The sequence below is a fragment of the Corvus moneduloides genome, chromosome 20 (genome assembly GCF_009650955.1).
Source record: "Corvus moneduloides isolate bCorMon1 chromosome 20, bCorMon1.pri, whole genome shotgun sequence".
Taxonomy (NCBI): Eukaryota; Metazoa; Chordata; class Aves; order Passeriformes; family Corvidae; genus Corvus; species Corvus moneduloides.
Window position 1 is genome coordinate 7,215,627 of NC_045495.1, and position 19,653 is coordinate 7,235,279.

General features: G+C 52.9%; 1 protein-coding gene across 2 annotated transcripts in view; it reads right to left on the reverse strand.

Annotated features, from left to right (window-relative positions):
• ATP2A3 (ATPase sarcoplasmic/endoplasmic reticulum Ca2+ transporting 3) overlaps positions 1–19,653 on the reverse strand; it is a 52,226-nt gene that overhangs the window by 15,915 nt on the left and 16,658 nt on the right. For both annotated transcript variants that reach the window (XM_032129797.1, XM_032129795.1), the window contains exons 2-12: positions 17,238–17,255; positions 16,721–16,803; positions 15,444–15,548; positions 14,581–14,719; positions 11,843–11,923; positions 11,365–11,450; positions 10,370–10,834; positions 4,454–4,542; positions 1,746–1,848; positions 1,405–1,536; positions 467–592 (exon numbers count right to left, since the gene is read on the reverse strand). In XM_032129797.1, coding sequence (XP_031985688.1) covers positions 467–592; positions 1,405–1,536; positions 1,746–1,848; positions 4,454–4,542; positions 10,370–10,834; positions 11,365–11,450; positions 11,843–11,923; positions 14,581–14,719; positions 15,444–15,548; positions 16,721–16,803; positions 17,238–17,255 — 1,427 coding nt within the window. The remainder of the gene's footprint in view (positions 1–466; positions 593–1,404; positions 1,537–1,745; positions 1,849–4,453; positions 4,543–10,369; positions 10,835–11,364; positions 11,451–11,842; positions 11,924–14,580; positions 14,720–15,443; positions 15,549–16,720; positions 16,804–17,237; positions 17,256–19,653) is intronic.

Sequence of the window (19,653 nt, forward strand, 5' to 3'; positions counted from 1 at the left end):
TCCCAGTGGGAACAACAACATACAAACCTTCTCAGAGTCAGCAGGGGGAAATTCCACCACATCTCTTCTCTCGGGAAGAAAATGCCCTATGAAACACTACTTTATTTCTGGTTACAGTGGAAAACTGGACATCATCCTTTGGACATTACTGGCATCTGGAGGGTCCAAGCCTTTAATAAAGGCAAGTGCCCAAATTCTGCACAGGGGCAGCTCTCCCTTGCCCCAGCACCAGCACACTCAGCACCTTTTCCTCCCTTTAAATCATCTCATCCCCATTTTTTCCTAATCCATATGGCGAAGACTCACCTCCTGTCTGACCCCACCAGCCCACCTGCTGGACCCTGGATCCACAGGCAGATAGAGTGGGAGAGGAACTGCAGAGCATCATCACTGCCCCGTGCAGCAAGGGCCAAGCCCTGCTGGGTGTGCAGAGGGGAGGAGGATCCTGCAGGTGCTTTGCCCCTACCTTGACAAACATCTTGCTGCCCGTGGAGTTGTTGCTGGGCCCGGTGGGAGTGCAGTACACGGACATGGACTTGCGGTCCCGGGAGAACTCGAGGGTGCACTCCTTCCTCATCAGCTGCTTGATCACCTGCAGGAGCAGTGCTGGGCTGAGCCTGGACGTGCCAGGGACACTGGTGCTCTCTGCCTTGGCTGACGGCCCTGCTGAGCCCCGGGGATGGGAGGAGAAAGGCAACCACAGGAGCCAGGAAGGATGGGACAGGGCTAAAAGCTTACAAGCTTTCCATATCAGAAAGGAGTCAGGAGATTTATTATAACCTGCTCAGACCTATCCAGGGAAAAAATGCTGGAACAGAGAGCCCTTTGAGCAAGTAAAGACATTATAAGATCTAAAGCGGAGGAAATCCAGACCCAAATTAAAGTGTATTTTCACCCAGGAGGACAGGGAGACCCTGGAGTAGGGGAATTGCCAACACAAGATATTTTCATGTCAAAACCAGATATTTCCAAGCAGCAAGTGTCACTGGGGCAGGAAAGGCTCTGGGGAAGAGGGTTTGGTTAATGCTGGAGGGTGGCTGCTCAGTGCAAACTGGGCACCTAAAGATAACTCCAAATTTCCTCATGTGCAGCCAGAATTCGGGCTATCACTGAGAGGGTCTCTCCTGGCTGAGCAGGGACTGGACTGAGCTGGAGCCTCAGGAATCACCTGCTCCAAAGCTCCATGTAGGCTGGTCCTCAAGGCCCTGGGATCAGCCCCCCGGGGCCATTGCACCATCTGTTCCAAAACCAGCTCACCCTGAGAGCCCAGAAATCACATCCTTGTGCCAGATCAGTCCCTTGGATCATTGCAAGTGTTTATTGCCCGAGTACCAGACGTCCTAAATCCCTCCTCTCCCTCCAGTCCCCCAGTGCTGGAGTTCACAGGAGCTTCTCCCCACTCACCGAATTGCAGGCATTGGCTCTCTCCACCTTGGAGAGTTTGCTGAGGTCCGTGTTGAAGACGTTCATCTTCTCCACCAGGCACGTCAGGGCTGTTTCAGTGGCTTCCCCCACCTTCTCATAAACCTTTTTGGACTAGAGGGCAGGAAAAAAGAGCTTCAGCTTTAGAGCACATCCTCTACATGCTGCTGCCACCAAGGCTGCTGTCACCCACCACACCAGAGCATCCCCTTGGGATGAGCTGAAGCCAGGGAAGGGGATCCCAAGGGACAAACTCTACTGGCTTTGCCCCGAAGCACAGCAAGAGCCTCCCCCCACCCCACCCAGCCCTGGTGCCCCCTCACCTCGTTGTAGTCCAGCGAGGAGTCATTGCAGAGGGCACAGATGGTGGCCAGCTCCACCAGCCCGTCGTACTGCCCGCACTGCACCGGCTGCTCGTCCTTCAGGCTGTGGGCAGAAAGCAACCCCAACAGCCTTACACCAGCTCACACCTTCAAATGCACTTAGCTCATCCTAAAGATCCCCTCTAGGGGGATATATAGTCTGTATATCACTCTTGTAAATGTGGGAGAAAGAGCCCAGTTAAAGCCCCAGTGCTGGCAACAAATCCTTGGGTTCACATTTTGTACTTTATGAAATGGGGCAGGACTAAATTGCAAATAAAATATCACAGGAGGCAAATGAATTCTGGAAGTGGCCCAGAATAAAGGGGGCTGCAGAGGAGTTCAAAGGAGCAAGCAGGGGCTGCTCACAGGCTGGTGATGAAGATGATGGGCCAGAAAAGGGGCAAAGAAATTCACGTTAACATCCACCTCCTCAGGGGTTTCCATTTGCTGGGAATCCAGAGGAGCTGTGGAACCAACAGCAAGTCCCTTCTCCTCCCTGTAATGCTGCTTCATGCTCCATAGGGAGCCCAAGGGAGCACTTAGGAGCAGCAGAGAACTTTCACAGCTGTACTGCTGTGACGGCTCCAAGCAAGCAGTGAACTGTGATCTTTGCTTCCTAAATAGCAGCTCTTTGCTACAGAAAGGAGCACAAATGTCCTGGAAAGGAGCAGCCCCGAACACTCCAGGCAAGCCAAATGCTTCTCCTCGCCTGGTGGTAGGAATGGCAGCAGTGGTTTTGAAGGGAAATAAAAAATTATCCTGGTTCCAGCAGAGGTAACTGCAGGTTAGAGCTGTATAAACCCAGCCGGTCATCTGCTTGCTGGAAAAATAATTTGTCAGGCATTTACTAGGATCAGCTTATTCCACTGTTGGTTCCCAATGGAAAGAACATTTTGGAGCCCTTGTTACAGCTCGGGAGCGGAAAACGGGGAGCAGCCAAGAAAATCTGAAAAATCTGTTTGCTGAGGGAGATGAAGCCGCACTGGGCTGTGAGTGGGAAGGGAGATCCACTGCTCCTGCCCAGAGATGCTGCCCAGCCCTGGGCTCATGGGAAGGGACAGAGGGTGGAGGAGGGAGCTGTGGACACTCTGGATGGGTTTCAGTGTTTGGGAAGGTGGAAATACCAGGCATGGCTTTGCAGCATGTGATCCCCGGGATATTGCTGGGAAGGGATGGGAGGATACGGCCCCATCGTCAGCGGTCCCTGCATGCAGCCAGGTGAGACCCATGTGCTGGGAAAAACACCAGCAAAGGCACTGCTGGCTGGGTGCTGTGTGAGCAAACCCAAGATCCAGCACGAAATATCCTCCTGTCAAGGCCAGGCTAAAGCAAACAAGCATTTCAGTCCCACCAGCTCTGGGGGAAAGGCGAGTTCTCTCCGTGACACCTCAGTGAGCCCACACATCCCCCTCGAGACACAATACAGGCACAGGGCTAAAGCAAAACTCAAGAGCAACACAAATTGTTGCAGACCAACACAGTGGCCCTGAATGCAGTGCCCAGAGGAAAGGGGACTCTGAGCAGACACAACTTCAGCCCCCCAGTCCTCCTCAATTTTAATTGAAAAGCACTGATTGACACCAGCTTATGACCTGGCTCAGTTTTTAATGGAGATTCCCAGCCAAGGATCAAATTGGCTCTATAAATATTCATGAAATTAAGTCTGAGGCCAGGATGAATTACAGCTGCTCCACGGATAAGCAGAAGGGACCATGGTGACGAACGTGTCTGGGATCACAGAACAAAGCAAAGGAGAGCAGAGAGTGCTCCCACCACCAGCTGAGCTTCTCATCTGCCTTCTTCCCAGACTTTGCCACACTGGGGGCCACCATCTCCTTCCAAAGGAACAGGAATAAATAAATACAACAGCAGAAAACCCCATGTGTGTGATAACACTTCAGGGAAAATCCCCCAGCTTCCACTCCCTGCCCACAGCTGCAGCTCTGCAAAGCCCGTGTCTGCCCTGAGACACACCCTGCCATCAGCAGGATCGTGCCCTGGGCACACCAGCATGGGAGCCATCCCTGCCGTGGACACAGAGCTCGGGGAGCACTTTCCTGGTGGGGTTTCAGCCATTTGGAAGTCCTCTTGATCACTGCTGGTGGCTCCTGGACAAGCTGCCAGCCCCGCATTCTGCTCGGGGCAAGGGCAACAGCTGCCAGTCAACACCCAAACTGTGCAGGCTCCAGAAATTTGGAGAGTCATTGACCACTGCAAAAAGCCTCATTCATCACCATTCCCACATTTGCCATCTTCTCTGGTTCACAGGTGGCCTTGTTTTACTGGGATTGCTAACGAAGGGAGAGCCAAGCGTGTGGGAGCCCCTCTGCTGAGCAGTGGGAAGGCAGAGCCAGGGTGAGCACCACCCAAATCAAGTGGGGCAGGAGCTGGATGTGAGGGACAGTGACACAGCTGCCCTGGTCCCCACGACCAGCAGAGTACAGTCAATCACCCAACACTTGCAAGCCCAGCGTGGCCAAAAGACAGTGCACAGCAGGTGTCCCCATGGACAGGGTTGCAACCAGCCTCAGAAAACCCTCCTTTCGCCCCAGCTCATGGGGACCCCCGGCCGTGGCCATGAACCCGACCCTCCCACCTTCCCCCAGCTGTGCTGCCAGCCCAGGGCCACCCTGTGTCCCTGTGAAGGGGGCGGGACCCTCACTCACATCTGTCCCTCGGGGGCGTAGGTGGAGCCGGTGATGCTGAACTCGTGCAGGCTGCACTGGGTGCCCTCCACCTTCTCCATGATGAACATCTGCCAGGGGGAGAGGTGGAAACGAGCATTAGACAGCAAATTTTTGGTACAACCCTCGTGCCCAGCATCTGGTACTGTCCCAGTGATAGCCCTGCTGGCACCAGGCTCAGCCCCCTCCCTGCTCAACCACCACTCCTGGCTGTCCCCAAACCCTTCCAGCTCTCCCCTGCCTTATTCATGTTCACCTCCTCCAGCTCTTTCTTTCCCTAGGGGAGGAGACACACCGAGCCTGTTCCTAAGAAGGTGCCTGTGTTTTTCTTGGAGCAGAGAAGGAGCTGGGTCAAGGCTTCCACTCCTGCCCTGGCTGCCCTGGAAAGCCTCTGAAGGGCAGGATCCGAGCAGCTGCCTCTGCCACCCCTTCCCAGCCAGCTCAGGCACCAGCCTTGTGCCTTACTGGGATCACAGCTCAGCTCATTAATAAAGCCCCAGTGAGCCGTTAAAGTCCCCCACACTCTATTTTTAGTGATTTTTGCCTTTCAAAATCCTTCTAGATTCTCTTTTGCTGCTATAATGAGACGAATCCCTCAAATTCTAAAATAAAACAAAAATTCCCCTCTCCCTAAGCTCTCCCAGCCTCCCCTTGTCCCCTCCCAGCATAGCCCACCTTTGAGGGCAGCATCCCCTAGGAACAAGAGCAGGGCCTGACCCCAGCCAAGGAGACAGTTCAGAGATGCTCATTTCTGCTTACTCGTTATTTATGACCCATACTGAAGCCAAAAAGCAACATAATAAATAAATAAGTAAATAAATAAATAAATAATATTTGTTTGGCAAATGCCTTTTCCTGGCTGCAGGGAGAAGCCAGGATGGAATTTGGCTGGAGGGAAGTGCTGCTCTCCTCAGCTCCATGAACTTGCTGAGTGCCTCCAGAAAGCAGGTGCAGGGAAAACTGTCCCCCTCCAACCTGTCTCAAAATAATTGTTTTTTCTCTATTTATTTTCCTCTGGTTATTTGAGTTGTTTCCCAGGAGAGGGAAGCAACAGATGCTGGAGAAATCAGGAGGCATCACTCAGCACCAGAGATGCAACAGCTCCGGGTACCACCCACTTCTCTGCCTTCCACGTTTCCTCTGGCAACAAACAGAGGTTAATTTGCTGTTGTTATTAATTACTGTTAATAATACAAGGAAACCTCGTCAGTGCAGCCACGTTGGCAGGTGTGAGCCTGCCCCACACAGAAGGTGTCCCAAGGTATGAGCTTAGGGCCAAGCCAGGCAATAAAGGGCACGTTCAGGGCAGCACACTCACGGCATGTCTAGCACCAGGACACCTCGGTGGGCTTTCTCACCTCCCTATTTTACAGGTTTAGGCAAATCAAAGGAGCAGGTTCAAAGCATACACCTCCTATGTGAGTAATTCTGAGCCCAAAACAACCTTGCCATGGCTTCCCAGCTTCCCAGCTATTTGCAGATATCCTGTTTATTGGGCTAATGCCCTCAGCTCCTTTCCCAGGGCCCATCCTGGAGGCCCATCAGCATTCCTGACAGGTTTTGAAGAAAGTAATGAGCCAAATGGCTGCAGAAGGGCTCCTCTGGGAGTCACTGGGTTCCTCTGGCAGTGGGTGTAAACTCAATAAAGAAACCAAACACATCCTATCTCCTTTGGTGACAACACCCCCAGAGACAGACCCAGAACATGAGGTGAGGCACCCAGTCTGAGACAACATCAAAGGCTAAGCACCCTTCATCTCTTTTTGAGACATCCAATGCCATCGGCCTTCCAGAGAGCCAAATTCTCCCAGCCTCTTCAGAAAATAGACTCCTGAAACACCAACCAGACTCATTTATTAAAAAAGCTGAAAGCACCCACCCCAGCCACTGATGGTTTTGCCTGATACGGGTCTGTTTGTTTTCAAATGCTCATGGCTACAAAACAATTATTACTTTCACAATAGCATCCTTCTTATTAAAAAAGGGAAAAGGGAAATAAAAAAAAACATTCCAAGCCCTTTATTTTTCCATGCCTTTTAAAAAAAGGTGCTACATAACCCACAGCAACCAGAGGTTATATCAAATTTCCTGCTGCTCCCAGCTTGCGTGACTGGCCGAGCATGGGGGTGGCCAGGGCACTGCAGAGGGGTTTGCAGGGCTTCGATGTGATCAGAGAATCACTGAATGATTTGGGTTGGAAGGGACCTTAAAGCTCATCTCGTTCCACCCCCTGCCCTGCGCAGGAACACCTTCCACTGTCCCAGGCTGCTCCAAGCCCTGACCAATCTTGGACACTGCCAGGGATGGGGCAGCCACAGCTCCTCTGGGCACACTGTGCCAGCCCTCACCACCCTCAGAGGGAAGAATTTCCTCCTCATATCTAATCTAAATCTCTCCTCCTTCAGTGTGAGGCCATTCCCCCTTGTCCTGTTGCTCCAAGGCCTTGTCCAAAGTCCCTCTCCAGTTCTGTTGAAGCTCCTTTAGGCACTGGAAGGGGCTCCAGGGTCTTCCCGGAGCCTTCTCTCCTCCAGGCTGAGCAACTCCAGCTCTCTCAGCCTGTCGATGTCTCGGCAGATTTCCAGGCTGAGAAATGGGCAGGTTTGTGGGCAGTGGAAAGAGTCCAGAGGAAACAGCTGTGTCTTAAGCAGTTAAGAGGCGAGGTAAAATTTCAATCACAAAAATAATACAAAAAATATCAGGAGCAATAGAAGGAGGTGGGAATGCTGCAGGGATGCAGCTCAGGTGGGGGCTGCTGACAAGTCAGGCTCACAGAGGGGCTGCCCAACCTCTTGTACTGCACAGTGAACAGCAGCTCCAGCACCCAGCCAGGGGAACGCAGCCAGCAGCACCCCAGGGCTCCCCCCTACCCCTGACCCTTTTAAAGCCATGCCAGTGATTTGGGGTTTTAGTGCAACAGAGAGGCTGGAAGGAAAATGTTACTACATGCTCATGAAGAGTGCAGCCTTCTCCCAAAGGGTTGCAGCACCACTCCTCCTCCCATGTCCCATTGATCCTGCCTGGCCCTGGTGCTGTATCACGGCTGGATGCTGCTGGTGAGTATTTGTAGGGAGCAAAGGGCACTCGTGGATGCACCATCCCTGGAGCAGCACATGGCAGCAGCTGTGCGCTCATGGGGAAGACAAGTGTGAAGGATTCATCTCCACTACTCCGTATTTTCTGTAGTGTCTTTAAAGGAACTACTCATCGAGAGGCAGACAAGGCAGGATTGCTGTCTGGAATTGTAAGAGCTGTAATCATCAGTCACTGTTCCACCAATCAACCCATGGATCAGTATCATTTTCCTCCTGCACTGGAAGCAGCCCCAGCCAACAAGCACCCACTGGCAACTGGCACAGCCCCTGGGGACCCCCAGCCAGGTCTCCCAGTAATCAGTGACAGGTTTAGACAGACAACAGTGCTGAGGCAGTGTCCTGGAGACTGCAAAGCAAACATTGCCCGCACAACTCCTGGGACCAAGAGTTTGCACGTCCAGGCTTTGCTACAAGCTTTGTAGAAAATAAACCCCTTTCTGCTCCTGTTCCCCAAAACACCAGCAGCCATCTCAAGGACAGCCAAATATCAACAACCACCTCCTCCTCCCAGACACGGGGTGCCAGCATCTTTTCCCCCCCAAGCCCACATCTCCACTTTGGGTCCTGACTTTCAAATGCCACCTTCCTGGAAAGTGAAGGTAGGATGCATAAAAGGGTGCTGCAAGTTTTAGGAGAGTGATTTAAACATGAGAGCAGAGAGAGCAGTGATGCTTCTATGTCCCTTCTCCTCCTGCCAGGCTCCCGTTGCTCCATGGTTATTTAATGGTTGGGAGAAGGCTGTTCCTGGTTCCTCCATGCCCTGGGCTGGGGGAGATGGTGATCTCAGAGAGCCCCAGCTGACCATACAGTGACACGAACCACAGGTTTACTCTGATTTACCAAGTGGGTTTGTGGCTTTGTTACTGTAACCTTGGGTGGACTTGAGGTAAGAGCAAAAGCACCGAAGTCTCGGCCATCCTGGGTGGACAAGGTCCCCAGCACGAAGCACCTCATTTTGGGGGGCTTTGGGGGTCACAGCTCCACCCCTGCTGACCACCTGGGGTCGATGTGTGTCCTGCTGTGCTGACCCAGACACCACCCTGGCCACAAGACCCCAGCACTGGGTGGGACCCAGAGACATGGCACAGCCCTTAAAAACCCAGCTGAGGGTTTGAAACCAGGCCTGAAGCCCTCCAAGAGCCACTTCACAGCTTGACAGACCCGATGCCAGCAGTGAGACAGTGAGCAGGCCCCGCTCAGCAGCACGCCCTGCAGCCGAGCAGCTGTGCTCACCCAATTAATGGGCAAGTTAATGAAATCACACTCAATTAATACATTTTCCCAGGTTATTGATAGGCTTGTCTGGCTGTTTGCTCCCATGGCTGAGCTGGCTGTTTGGCACAGGAGCATGTCCCAGACACGCCTACGGCTGCCCAGCACAAATATTGACGTTCCTGCCGCTCACAGGGCCCCGTCCTGGCCACGTCAGCACGGGAATCCCTGTCCATTAAACATTAACACCCCTGCCTGTGCGTCTTGGGGCCAGCCCTGCTCCCAGTATCGTGCCCTGGGAGCCAGGATCCAGCCAAGTGAATAAACAGATATTGGAATAGGGTTGTGGGGAGATGGGCTGGAGGATACTTTGACTTTTTAACTGAATTTTTTTTTTTTTTTTGCGAAGTTGCTGAGTTCATTCTGCAAATGACAATTGATGCCAAAACCCTTGTATGCCACTGCCCCACTGTGTCGCTCTCCCTGCCTCAGTATCACCATCCTGGCTCTCCTGACTGTGCCACACTGCAGGGGATGGTGGCACTTCTTTCCAAGTTCAAGGAACAGACCTTCCAGTAGGAAGTGGTTTGGAAAGGCATGGTCACTCCTCCTTCTCCTCCTGCAACGTGCAGAGCTCAGGAGACCCCAAGCACTGGGGTCACCCTGTCCTTGTTTTGCTGCATCACTGGCTCTGAAAATGGGGCTGGTGGGAACCTCCTCCTCATGCGAGACACGGGCACTTTGGTCCTGCTTTGTTCAGGCCCTGTCTTGTTCTGTATCATTTACAGGGCAGAAATACCAGACATTTCCAGTCATCTGCAGTTTGTGCTGAGCTAACCAGTGGCCAAAGCCTGTGGCCAATTTGCAGCACTGTCCCAGCTTCCCACCACCCTATCTGTGTGTCAGAGAGGAGGGACGTTGGCCAGGTCCTTTTTTTCCCACAGCAACACATTTTCCAAGGTTCTCCTATAAAACAACACGCCAAAGCCATGTAAAAAGCTTTCCCAACACTCATGGATTAATGGGGAAACTGAGAAGTACTCAGCTGGTCCAGGCTTTCCTAACAAGTCACCTCTCCACATGGCCAGGCTTGTGGGAGCAAAACTCTCTGGTAGATGAGGAACATTCAAACTCTTCACCAAACCACCCCAGGGCTCCCTCCATCAGAAATGCTTTTCACGGGTCCAGGATTTCTCACTGGTTTGGTTAAAAACAGGGGGGAAAGAGCAAGAGAGCAGAGGAGGCTGATTGCATCAGCATTTCCAGGAGCTCTATATCAATGTCACATCCCAGCAGGAAGAAACATCCCCTGGAAAGTGACCCCTGAAACGAGACTGCAACACAGCACCTCCACAGTGGTGTGCTGATAAAAGTGAGTTTTCTAATTACCCCCAAGCCAAGAGAAGCCCTGATCCTTATTGACCCTGTCCAGGGGAACCTCGGGGCTTCCTATAACCCCTCTTCCCTGCTCACACCCCCACATTCCTAACGTGACACAACTGTGGTGAGGACACACAGAGCCCAGCACCACAGGATGGGGTGCTCTTAAGCATCCCCCTTGCACCTCCAGAGCCCAAGCCCAGCCGGCTCTCACCCGGCACACGGACATCTGGTTGGTGGTGAGGGTGCCGGTCTTGTCGGAGCAGATGACGGAGGTGCAGCCCAGGGTCTCCACTGAGGGCAGGCTCCGGACGATGGCGTTTTTCTTGGCCATGCGGCGCGTGCCCAGGGCCAGGCAGGTGGTAATGACGGCCGGGAGGCCCTCGGGAATGGCGGCCACCGCCAGCGCCACCGAAATCTTGAAATAGTAAATGGCCCCCCGAAACCAGGAGCCGCCGTGCACGGGGTCGCTGAAGTGGCTGATGTTGATGACCCAGACGGCGATGCACACCAGGAAGATCACTTTGGAGAGCTGCTGGCTGAACTCATCCAGCTTCTGCTGCAAGGGGGTCTTCTCAGGCTCGGTCTCCACCATCTGGTTTCGGATCTTTCCGATCTCGGTGTACACCCCTGTTGCAATAACGATCCCTATGGCCTTCCCAGCTGCAATGTTGGTGCCCTGGGAGGGGAGGAAAGGGGCAGAGTGGATATGTGGGCATGAAACCTCTTGGTTTGAGCAGGGAAATGGATTGCTTGTTGTGAAAGGAGAACATGAGATCTTGGTTAAGAGGAAAATAGGACATCCTGGGTTTCTATATAAACCCACCCTAAGGAGCAGGAGAGCCCTTCCTGAGAGCTGTAGCCCCTTGAGGACTTGACTTCTGCCTGAAAAGAGCATGAGAAAGGAGGAAACCCAAATTTGCAACAGCTCCAGGCTCAACCACAAACCTCTTCCCCATCTATAATGCATTCAACATGATGGAAAAAAAAGTGCTCTGAGATTGCCCAAGGTATTTAAACGCCTTATGTGCCACAGCCCAAATGAAATCCAAATGAAGCAGGTTCTTATTTTTATGGATTTGGAGCTCTTTTTTATGGATTCAGGTCTTATGCATGCACTCCCTTTCTTTGCTCAGAGATCTCCCACGTCCACCAGCTCTGCACTTTGGAAAACCACAGGAGAGGTGGAGACAGGTGGAAGGGACTTACGGAGAAAAGCATGTTCTTCTTGTCCTGGTTGACAGCCCGGGGATCAGGGATGGGGTCAGCATGTTTGACCACCGACACAGACTCCCCTGCCAAGACAAGAGGGGAGAGATGGACCACCCATGTTCCCTCTCCAGCCTCAGCTTATTACTGTCCCTGCATCACACACCCCACAGTGCTCTAGAGCAGCACTTTGCCACTAAACTATCCAAACCAAACATCCACCATGGAGATGTCAAACCCCACATGTCACATAGGAAAGCCTCAGGCTTGTGTTCTGCAGGAGGGATACCCAAGCACTGGACACATCTCACCTATTCTGTGACTTTGAGGACCTGGGAAGATCCAAGCATCATCTAAATCTTGCTCTCCCACCCATTTCCCACCCCAGCAAAGCACTTATCCTGGCATCAGTTCCAAAATTTGCCTCCATGAAGATGGCAGAAGGAAGCTGCCCCTGCTCCGTGAGGCCCACACGCACCTGTGAGGATGGACTGGTCGACCCGCAGGGTGGTGGAGCGGATCTCTATGATCCGGATGTCTGCTGGCACCTTGTCACCAACTGCAAGGACAAGAGCAGAGCAACTCTGTCAGGGGGGGACTGGCAGCGCCCAACACCCCAAGCTGACACCAACCATGTGCAGATGCACAGCAGCACCCAGCCTGGAGCAATGAGGGGTCCAGCCCCTGGCAAAGAGCCCTGCACTGGGATACCTCATTTCTGCATGTAAAGCTTTGTTAAAGCTTAATTTTGTCTGTCTATAATTTACAAGTCTGCCCCCAGCCAAACCCTGGTGGTGCCCTTCCTGCTGTGCTCATCCCCTTCCCCACCATGTCCCTGTCTCTCCTCTTCCCTGCAACCTCCCTCTGCACCCCCATCTTGCCTCTTTCCTGCAAGAAAAACCACAACATCCCCACGTTGGAGCAGTCCAAGCTTCCTAATGCCCATCTTGACCCTGCTTCAGGTTTCTCTGGGCTGACTGGAGGCTGTTGACAGTGGAAAATCTTCTGTGTCCAAGACAAACAACCATCCCTGGCTCTCCTGGTGTGGCACAGTGGGCACAGGTGAAAGCTGCCCATCCACTGCCAGCCACTCAACACCACCCTCCAAGGCACTAGGGCTTCTTTAAAAAAAAACATTTAAAGCTGCTTTTCCTGCTGGGTTTCTTCCTCCTAGCTCTTCCTCCTGCTCCCTTATCAGCTGGACACAACCACGCTCCGACGCTTCGGAAATATTGAGGCCGAGGGAGCCCTGGCTCCCAGCCCTTCCCAGCCCTTACACAACATTGCTGGCCTGGCTGCTAACGATGCTCTCAAATCCCAGACTGTAACGAGGGCTTCCTCCCAGGGCTCATAAACCCCCCCAGCGCAGTGGGAGGGGGCTGGCGCAGCTCCACCACCCAGCCAGTTATTCCAGCTGCAGATCCCAGCACTCCAGGATGCAGCAGCAATATCTGCCATCCAGCCAGACCTCCCCTGCTCCCTGTCACACCTGTCTGGGGGACACTGAGCTGGGGGGTGCCAGCACAGACCTCTCCAAAACATCCACTTCATGCACAGACTCAGACTCTGCATCTGTTCAAGGGGGCTGGAGCATCTTAGAGGGAGCAAAGAGCTCCTCTTCCCCCGGGAAAGGCAGGAGGGCTTGCAAACATGAGCTAAACCTGCACAGAAAGACTCTTGCAGCAACCAGGGACAGAAAGAGCCCTGGTGCCACAGGGGTGGCACTTGCTCCAGGGTACACAGTGCCTTATTATCCCACGGCACAGGACAGACCTGGCCCCGCCATTAGCCAGGTACTGAACACGTGCTGATTCCCCCAGCACCAAAGTCTGCCAAGGGAAAGAGAGGAAAACAGGAGGACACTGCCCGAGCACCACAGGGGTCACAGCAACTGCTGGAGCTCCAGAAGAGATGCTCTGCCTGCACTTTTTGGGAAAGGCAAAAGCTGCCTGCACCAGGACTCACCTCCACGACCTTGTCACAAACGGGCAAAACTCAGCTGGGTTTAAGCAGCCTGCCAACTTCCAACCACCCTCCCTCCTTGCCTCAGTGCAACAGGTTTCCTGCTCCCTGCTGCCAAATTTATTGCATTTGCACATGCAAACAGCAGCTAGTCCCTCCTGCCTGTGTTGTCACACTGTCCCCAGGGCATCACCTGGATGTCCACCGCAGGTTCAAAGCTTTTCCTCCTGGTGTGCTTTCCTACCAGGCGCCTGACAGCACCCTCACCACTTTCCATAAGCTCCTAAACCCACAATTTGCTAATAATTTGCAAACCCGTCCAGAGAGCTCAGCTCTTTCCATTCCAGTCACAGTGCTGATTGCGCCATTAAAAAGTAATATTGGGCTGCTGATGGGCAGGCAGTATGCACTCGATTTGGGGAAAGATGGCAGAATTTTATTAATAATTCATTAATTTAATTAAAGGCCAGGTCAGCAGCCGGACTGCATTGTCAGAGCTGGTTTGGGAGCGCCGCCAGCTTGCCCAGCTGAGGATCTGGCTGGCTTGATCCTCCCTGCATTATTTTTATGTTCATCTTCCAGCTGAAGCCCAACTGGAAGACATAAATAACAACGAGCTGGCTGGGCACGGGAGGGATTGCAGCATGTTTCCACCAGCAGGGCCACAAGGAGGAAAGGAGAGGATTAGTTTTGTGGCTCTGGGGGTTTATGGCATCATTTAAGGAGCAAACAAAATGGAATAATTGGAATGCATCCTCCTCAGCTCTGCTGGGGCAGGCAGCAGACCCCCAGGCATGCTCTGCTGAATGCACAGCCCCAACAGAAGGGCTGGGGGGTAAAACTCACCCAGAGGCAAAAGCACCCTGCAGCTGGTCCCCTCTGGCTCTCACCCTCCCTGGATAACCAGCCGCAATTCCCAGGGAAGCCTTCCCACACAGGCTGCCTGCAGCAGCACCCAGCACCGGCCCTTCACCCACGCCTCATCCAGGGATGCGCGTGGGAGAGCCACTTCCAGAGAGAGGGAATCTTGGTGAAAGTTAAAAGTTCTTCTAGTTCTTCCAGAAAAAGGGGAAACCCTCCCGAGACACAGAACCTGCCTCAGAAATGGATACTTTTTTCTCTTTTCTGCTGTTGCTCTCTACTGCCTGATGCTCACGTGAAGCCTTGGCAGGATGAAGAGCCTCAGCTTTGGGGGACTCCCAGCCAGTTCCACCTCCCCATCCGACCCCATGCCCTGGGGTGATGGCACCCTACCTGCCACCTCCACGATGTCCCCCGGGACGATGTCGCGGGCGCGGATGCGCTGCACCCCGCTGCGGTCGGCGCGAATCACCTTCCCCATCTCGGGCTCGTACTCCTTCAAGGCCTCGATGGCACTCTCAGCATTTCTCTCCTGCAAGCAGACAGGAGCAGAGCTGCTGGTGCTGGAGCTGCTGGTGCCAGCAGGCTCCTTCCCCACCCGCTGCAAAGATGGGAAAACCCAAACCCCGGCCCTGGCTTCGGAATCCATTGACACCATGGATGGAACAAGCAGCACGTCTTCTTCAGCGTCTGCAAAACGATTCCTGCTGGTTTAAACCACACCAGATCCTGGACATTGCCTGGACCTTTGGGGATGATCATCTTTGGGAAGCAGCATATCCCAATCAACTGTATTTTTCCCCACCCAGCAACCCCACCTGAAGCTGCAGATAAATAAATGGCCTGATAATGAATAGATACAAAAGAGGAGCATCACTGGCTGAGGTGTTTACTCATCCCCCAGGAGGGACAGAGTGAGGAGAGGGACAGCAGCCACTGTGGCTGTCTGGTGGACAGGGCAAAGAGCTTCCCTTGGAAAATGCATTTGGCCCTGGCCAGGAGACAAGCAGTTTTTGCCTGTATAACTACAAAATAAGCTCCAACCTGCAAAAATTGCCAAAGAAGGACAGAAGGAATGAGCCAAGAGGCAGCCAGCAACTGAACATCTGTGCAGGGGCATGGGGAAGCACAGCCAACGTGAAAATTGAACCTTTGGGAAATGAATTACCAAGGGCATGAAGCAACCAGGCCTTAAGATGAAGGATCTCAGCCACGTGGAGCAGAGACCCCAGGGGCAGGCGGGGGCTGTGCCTTACCTGCCACACACCCACCACAGCGTTGGCAATCAGGATCATGATAATGACAATGGGCTCCACAAACGCCGTCGTGGTCTCCTCTCCTTCTTCAAACCAGGCCAGGATCTGGTGGCAAGAGAAAAGAAGGAGCACAGTGTGGTTCAAACAAGAGCAACAACATTTTAAAAAAGAATGATGGGAACAAGAGCCAAACAACAGGTGGTGTTTGCTGGAGAGAAAACAACCTGGAGGTGGCCAGAGCCACATGGCTTGGTCCAAGAGTGGAACTGCCATACCCCACTGCGGGAGCCTCCACTCCTCTGCTGGGATAACCTAATGCATTGAACAAGTGGGGCTGGAGCAAACAGCCATGCAATGCCTGGATGAGTGTTTGCACCAGGAAAGCCTCGCTATTTGTGTTTAGTGCACCTGTGGGGAGACCATGGCCATGAGCTGATGAGTGGGGAGACCAGGCAGCACTGCAGCCCCTCCCAGGCAGCAGGCCAGTGATGCACCACGAGTAATCAGTGCAGTAAGAGCAGCTCTGCAGAGCAGGGACTGACCTTGTGGCTTCTACCACCCTGAGTCTCCCTCTCCATCCCACAAAGGCCTCATACCATAGTACGAATGAAGCAAACACACAGATATTTCCACTCCATTTAACTGCTCATCGACCTGTGCTGTGTCAACACAGCAACACCCCTCTGCTCTGTCACAGAGGCACAAGGACCTCTGGCACAGGGCTTCACACCTGCTTTACCTGCATTCACTTCATTGCGTGTTGTTTTGGGAATGTACTAAACCCCACAAGGGACCAGCTTTCCCCCTTATCTCCCCATGAATCACATCCAAAAGGAAGAGACAGGAGTCTCAGCTTTGCCATCCCTGCCAAACACACTGACTACACTCTAAAAAAATCAATCATTCTCCAGCAGCTTGATGGGAAACCTCCTCACGCAGAGTTGCTCCCAAGGCAGACTGTGGGCAAAGCTGAACTGACAGTTCAGCACTGGGGCACTGCAAACCAGGCTCAAATCATCAGCCTGGAACAGCCCCCTGTAAACAGAAAGCAGCCCAGGGAGTTGTTTGATATCACTTTTGGATGGATCAGCATTACTGGAAAATCCTCCAATCCCATCTTTAAGCAGATGCAGTGATATTGCCATTATGCCCTAGAAACCACTGCTCTGCTGCTGCATCTCCTTCGTCCCACAGGCACCTGCCCAACTTTCCTCTTTGGATGTCACATGAGGCCATATGTGCCCCAGAAGGTGCCACCCCAAGCTCCAGGTACTTACAAAGGACAGAAAAGCTGCCATCAAAAGGATGCGGACGAGTAGGTCTTCAAACTGCTCCAGTACCAACTCCCAGAGGGACTTCCCTGGTGGGAAAACATGAAGCCAAGCACAGTCAGTGCTCAAAAAAATCCCAGAGGACAGGTAATTTAGACCACTGAGGCCCTAAGACCCACAGAATCCCATCCCTGCTTGCTTCAGGGCTGCTCCAGTGCCCCTTGGCCATGGGCACTGGTGAGGACATGCAGCATTGCCATGGGGGGTTCTCTCTAAAATGAAATGCTTTCATTTGTGGCACTTCCCTGCTTTTACTGGCTCTGTTTTTAACTACTGGAATCAAATCCTCTGTGTTTCTATTCACAGAGGTAGCCTCCCCATCACAGGGAAGCTCTGCTGTCAGCCCAGCTTTCTCTGGGATTAAAACCAAGATTAAAAGACCCCAAAGATTCCCTCTTCCTTGTCCCCAGCATACTCCGCCCAGACTCAAGGCATGTACTGCCACCTCCAGCCCATGACTTACCTTCTTCTGCAGGGAGTTCTGTGGGTTTTCATCAGCAGCCCAAGGAGTGCAGTACAGCAAAAAATGATAAAAATAAGAAGATAATTAGTGATTTGGACCCAAACTAGCAATCCCTTCCTTTATGCCCAGCAGTTCACTCAGTACCCCAAAATGCAAATTTTTCTGCACATATTCCCACATCAAGGCAGCTTGTCCTCAAACTTCTCAGTCTAACACCAAGTAAGCAGCCCTGGAAACATCACTTCCCTGCTGCAAGTGGCTCCGGTAGCATTTATTCCTACACTCAGCCTGCCTAAAAAAATACTCCTCAGGAGCTGCCCTCTCCAAATCCAAGACGCAGAAGTCCAACCATCCCATAAAATGCCCTGCCAGAAACCCAGTACAGCCCTACTGGGGACTGTAACTTTCAGACCACGTTTCCTGTTAATCTGTTGTACTTTACAGCCTGCAACACTCTAGGAAACAAATCCAAAGCCAACGCTCAGCTGCTCCAAGCTGTCCTCCTGAACCCACCCCAGTGGGAGCAGAGCCTCCATCCACACTGCTCCCAACCAAACCCAAGCCCAGTCACCTGCAGAACCTGAGAGAAACCCAAGGGCTCCCAAACACCCATCACAGCTTCCCCAGGATTCCCACATCCCCAGGAGGTGACCGCTACCTTCGCATGCACCGACGGGTCCTGCTGGACAATGCACAAACCCTGGTACCCTGCAAGGGAATCCTCCTGCTCCTGGGCAGCAAGGGATGTGCTGGCCCTGCTGTGGGCAAGCTGGGTCCAGGACTGTAAGGTCCTGCACCCTGGGAGGGCTCAGGAGTGACCCCCCTGATTCTGGTGGCTCATGGGTGCTTGTCTCCATTTGTACCCATTAGAATCCCAGAGCAGTTTAGATTGAAGAGGACCTCAAAAACCATCTTGTTCCACCCCCTGCCACGGGCAGGGACACCGTCCCCTGTCCCAGGTTGCTCCAAGCCCCGTCCAGCCTGGTCTTGAAAAATTCCAGGGATGGGGCAGCCACAACTTCTCGGGGCAACCTGTGCCAGCCCCTCACCACCCTCACAGGGAAGAATTTCTTCCAAATGTCCCATCCATCCCTGCCCTCTAGCAGTGGGAAGCCATTCCTCTTGTCCTGTCACTCCATCCCTTGTCCAAAGCCCCTCTCCAGCTCTCTTGCAACCCTTTTAGGCACTGGAAGGGACTCTAAGGTCTCCCCAGAGCCTTCTCCTCTCCCCAGATCTCTCAGCATATTTCTGCACCCCATGGGGGTGACAAGAGACAGGTGGCAACTCTGGGTTAATGGTTGGACTCAATGAATTTAGAGGTTTTTTCCACCCTTAACAATTCTATGATAAAACAAGATGTTTCTCCAACTCCTTGTGCTTCTGGGAGGGAATAAGGGACCAGATGAGTCCACGAGGAATCAGCCCGAGGCAGACACTGATGCCCCACCACCGTGGCTGTCTCCAAACACCCCCAGCATGGAGCCCTAAGCGAGAGCAGGAAGTGAAACCTGCTCATCTGTTTTCCATCACCTATTTTCATTCAGAGGAATGAAAAAAAACCCAAACCAAACCCACCTTCACTAAACCAACTGGTGAAAACAAGAAGCCTGAATGGGTTCATGCTTCAAACTGTACCAGCTCCTCAGTGCTCACAGACACACCCAATACAAGTTGTTTTAAACCCACATTCCCCCTGGGTCAGGCTACTCTGATCCCCTGCCCCTGTGAGACACAGACCAGGACATAATACCTATAATTATTTTTATAGCCAAAAAAAAAAAATTAATCTTGGAGGACATTTCAAATCGCTCTACAGAGTGTGTCAGAGCAAAGTGGCTCTTGTCCTCTCACAGCCAGCTCCTCTCCACCCCCAGCTTCCTCTCCCCAACCCAGAGAGCCTCCAAAATTAAAAGTAGAAGAGATCTGCTGCTGCTATTTCCGTCCAGACTCCACTTTTAAGGGTGCAAGCGTGCAAGGTAAGAGGGCTAAGGGCAGGCAGATGTCCTGGGGGAGGCAGCTGGGGGTCCCACAGGTCTTGGCTCGGCCGGGGTGCCCAGGGGTGACTTTCCACCCTGAGCAGCCACCCGAAACACCACAGTGCTCTCAGTGCTTCTCCCACACCGTGTTTGCATGCAGACTGGCAGCAATGCCGTTCACAGAGCTGGGACTTTGCATGAGATCTTGATTAGAGCACGAAAACGGGTTTCTGTGAACTCAGGAAACACGTGCCCTGGGGCAGGCAGCTGAAACACCGCAGTGGCACTGTGACACTGTGCCATCGCTGTCACCAAACCTCAAACGCAGCAATGCTGCTGCAGGCACCTCCCAAAACCCCAATTTTGAGTATGGTGATAACCAAGCAGCTTCCTGCTATCGGTGACTCCTTCCACCACTGTTCATGTGGCGGCTCAGCACC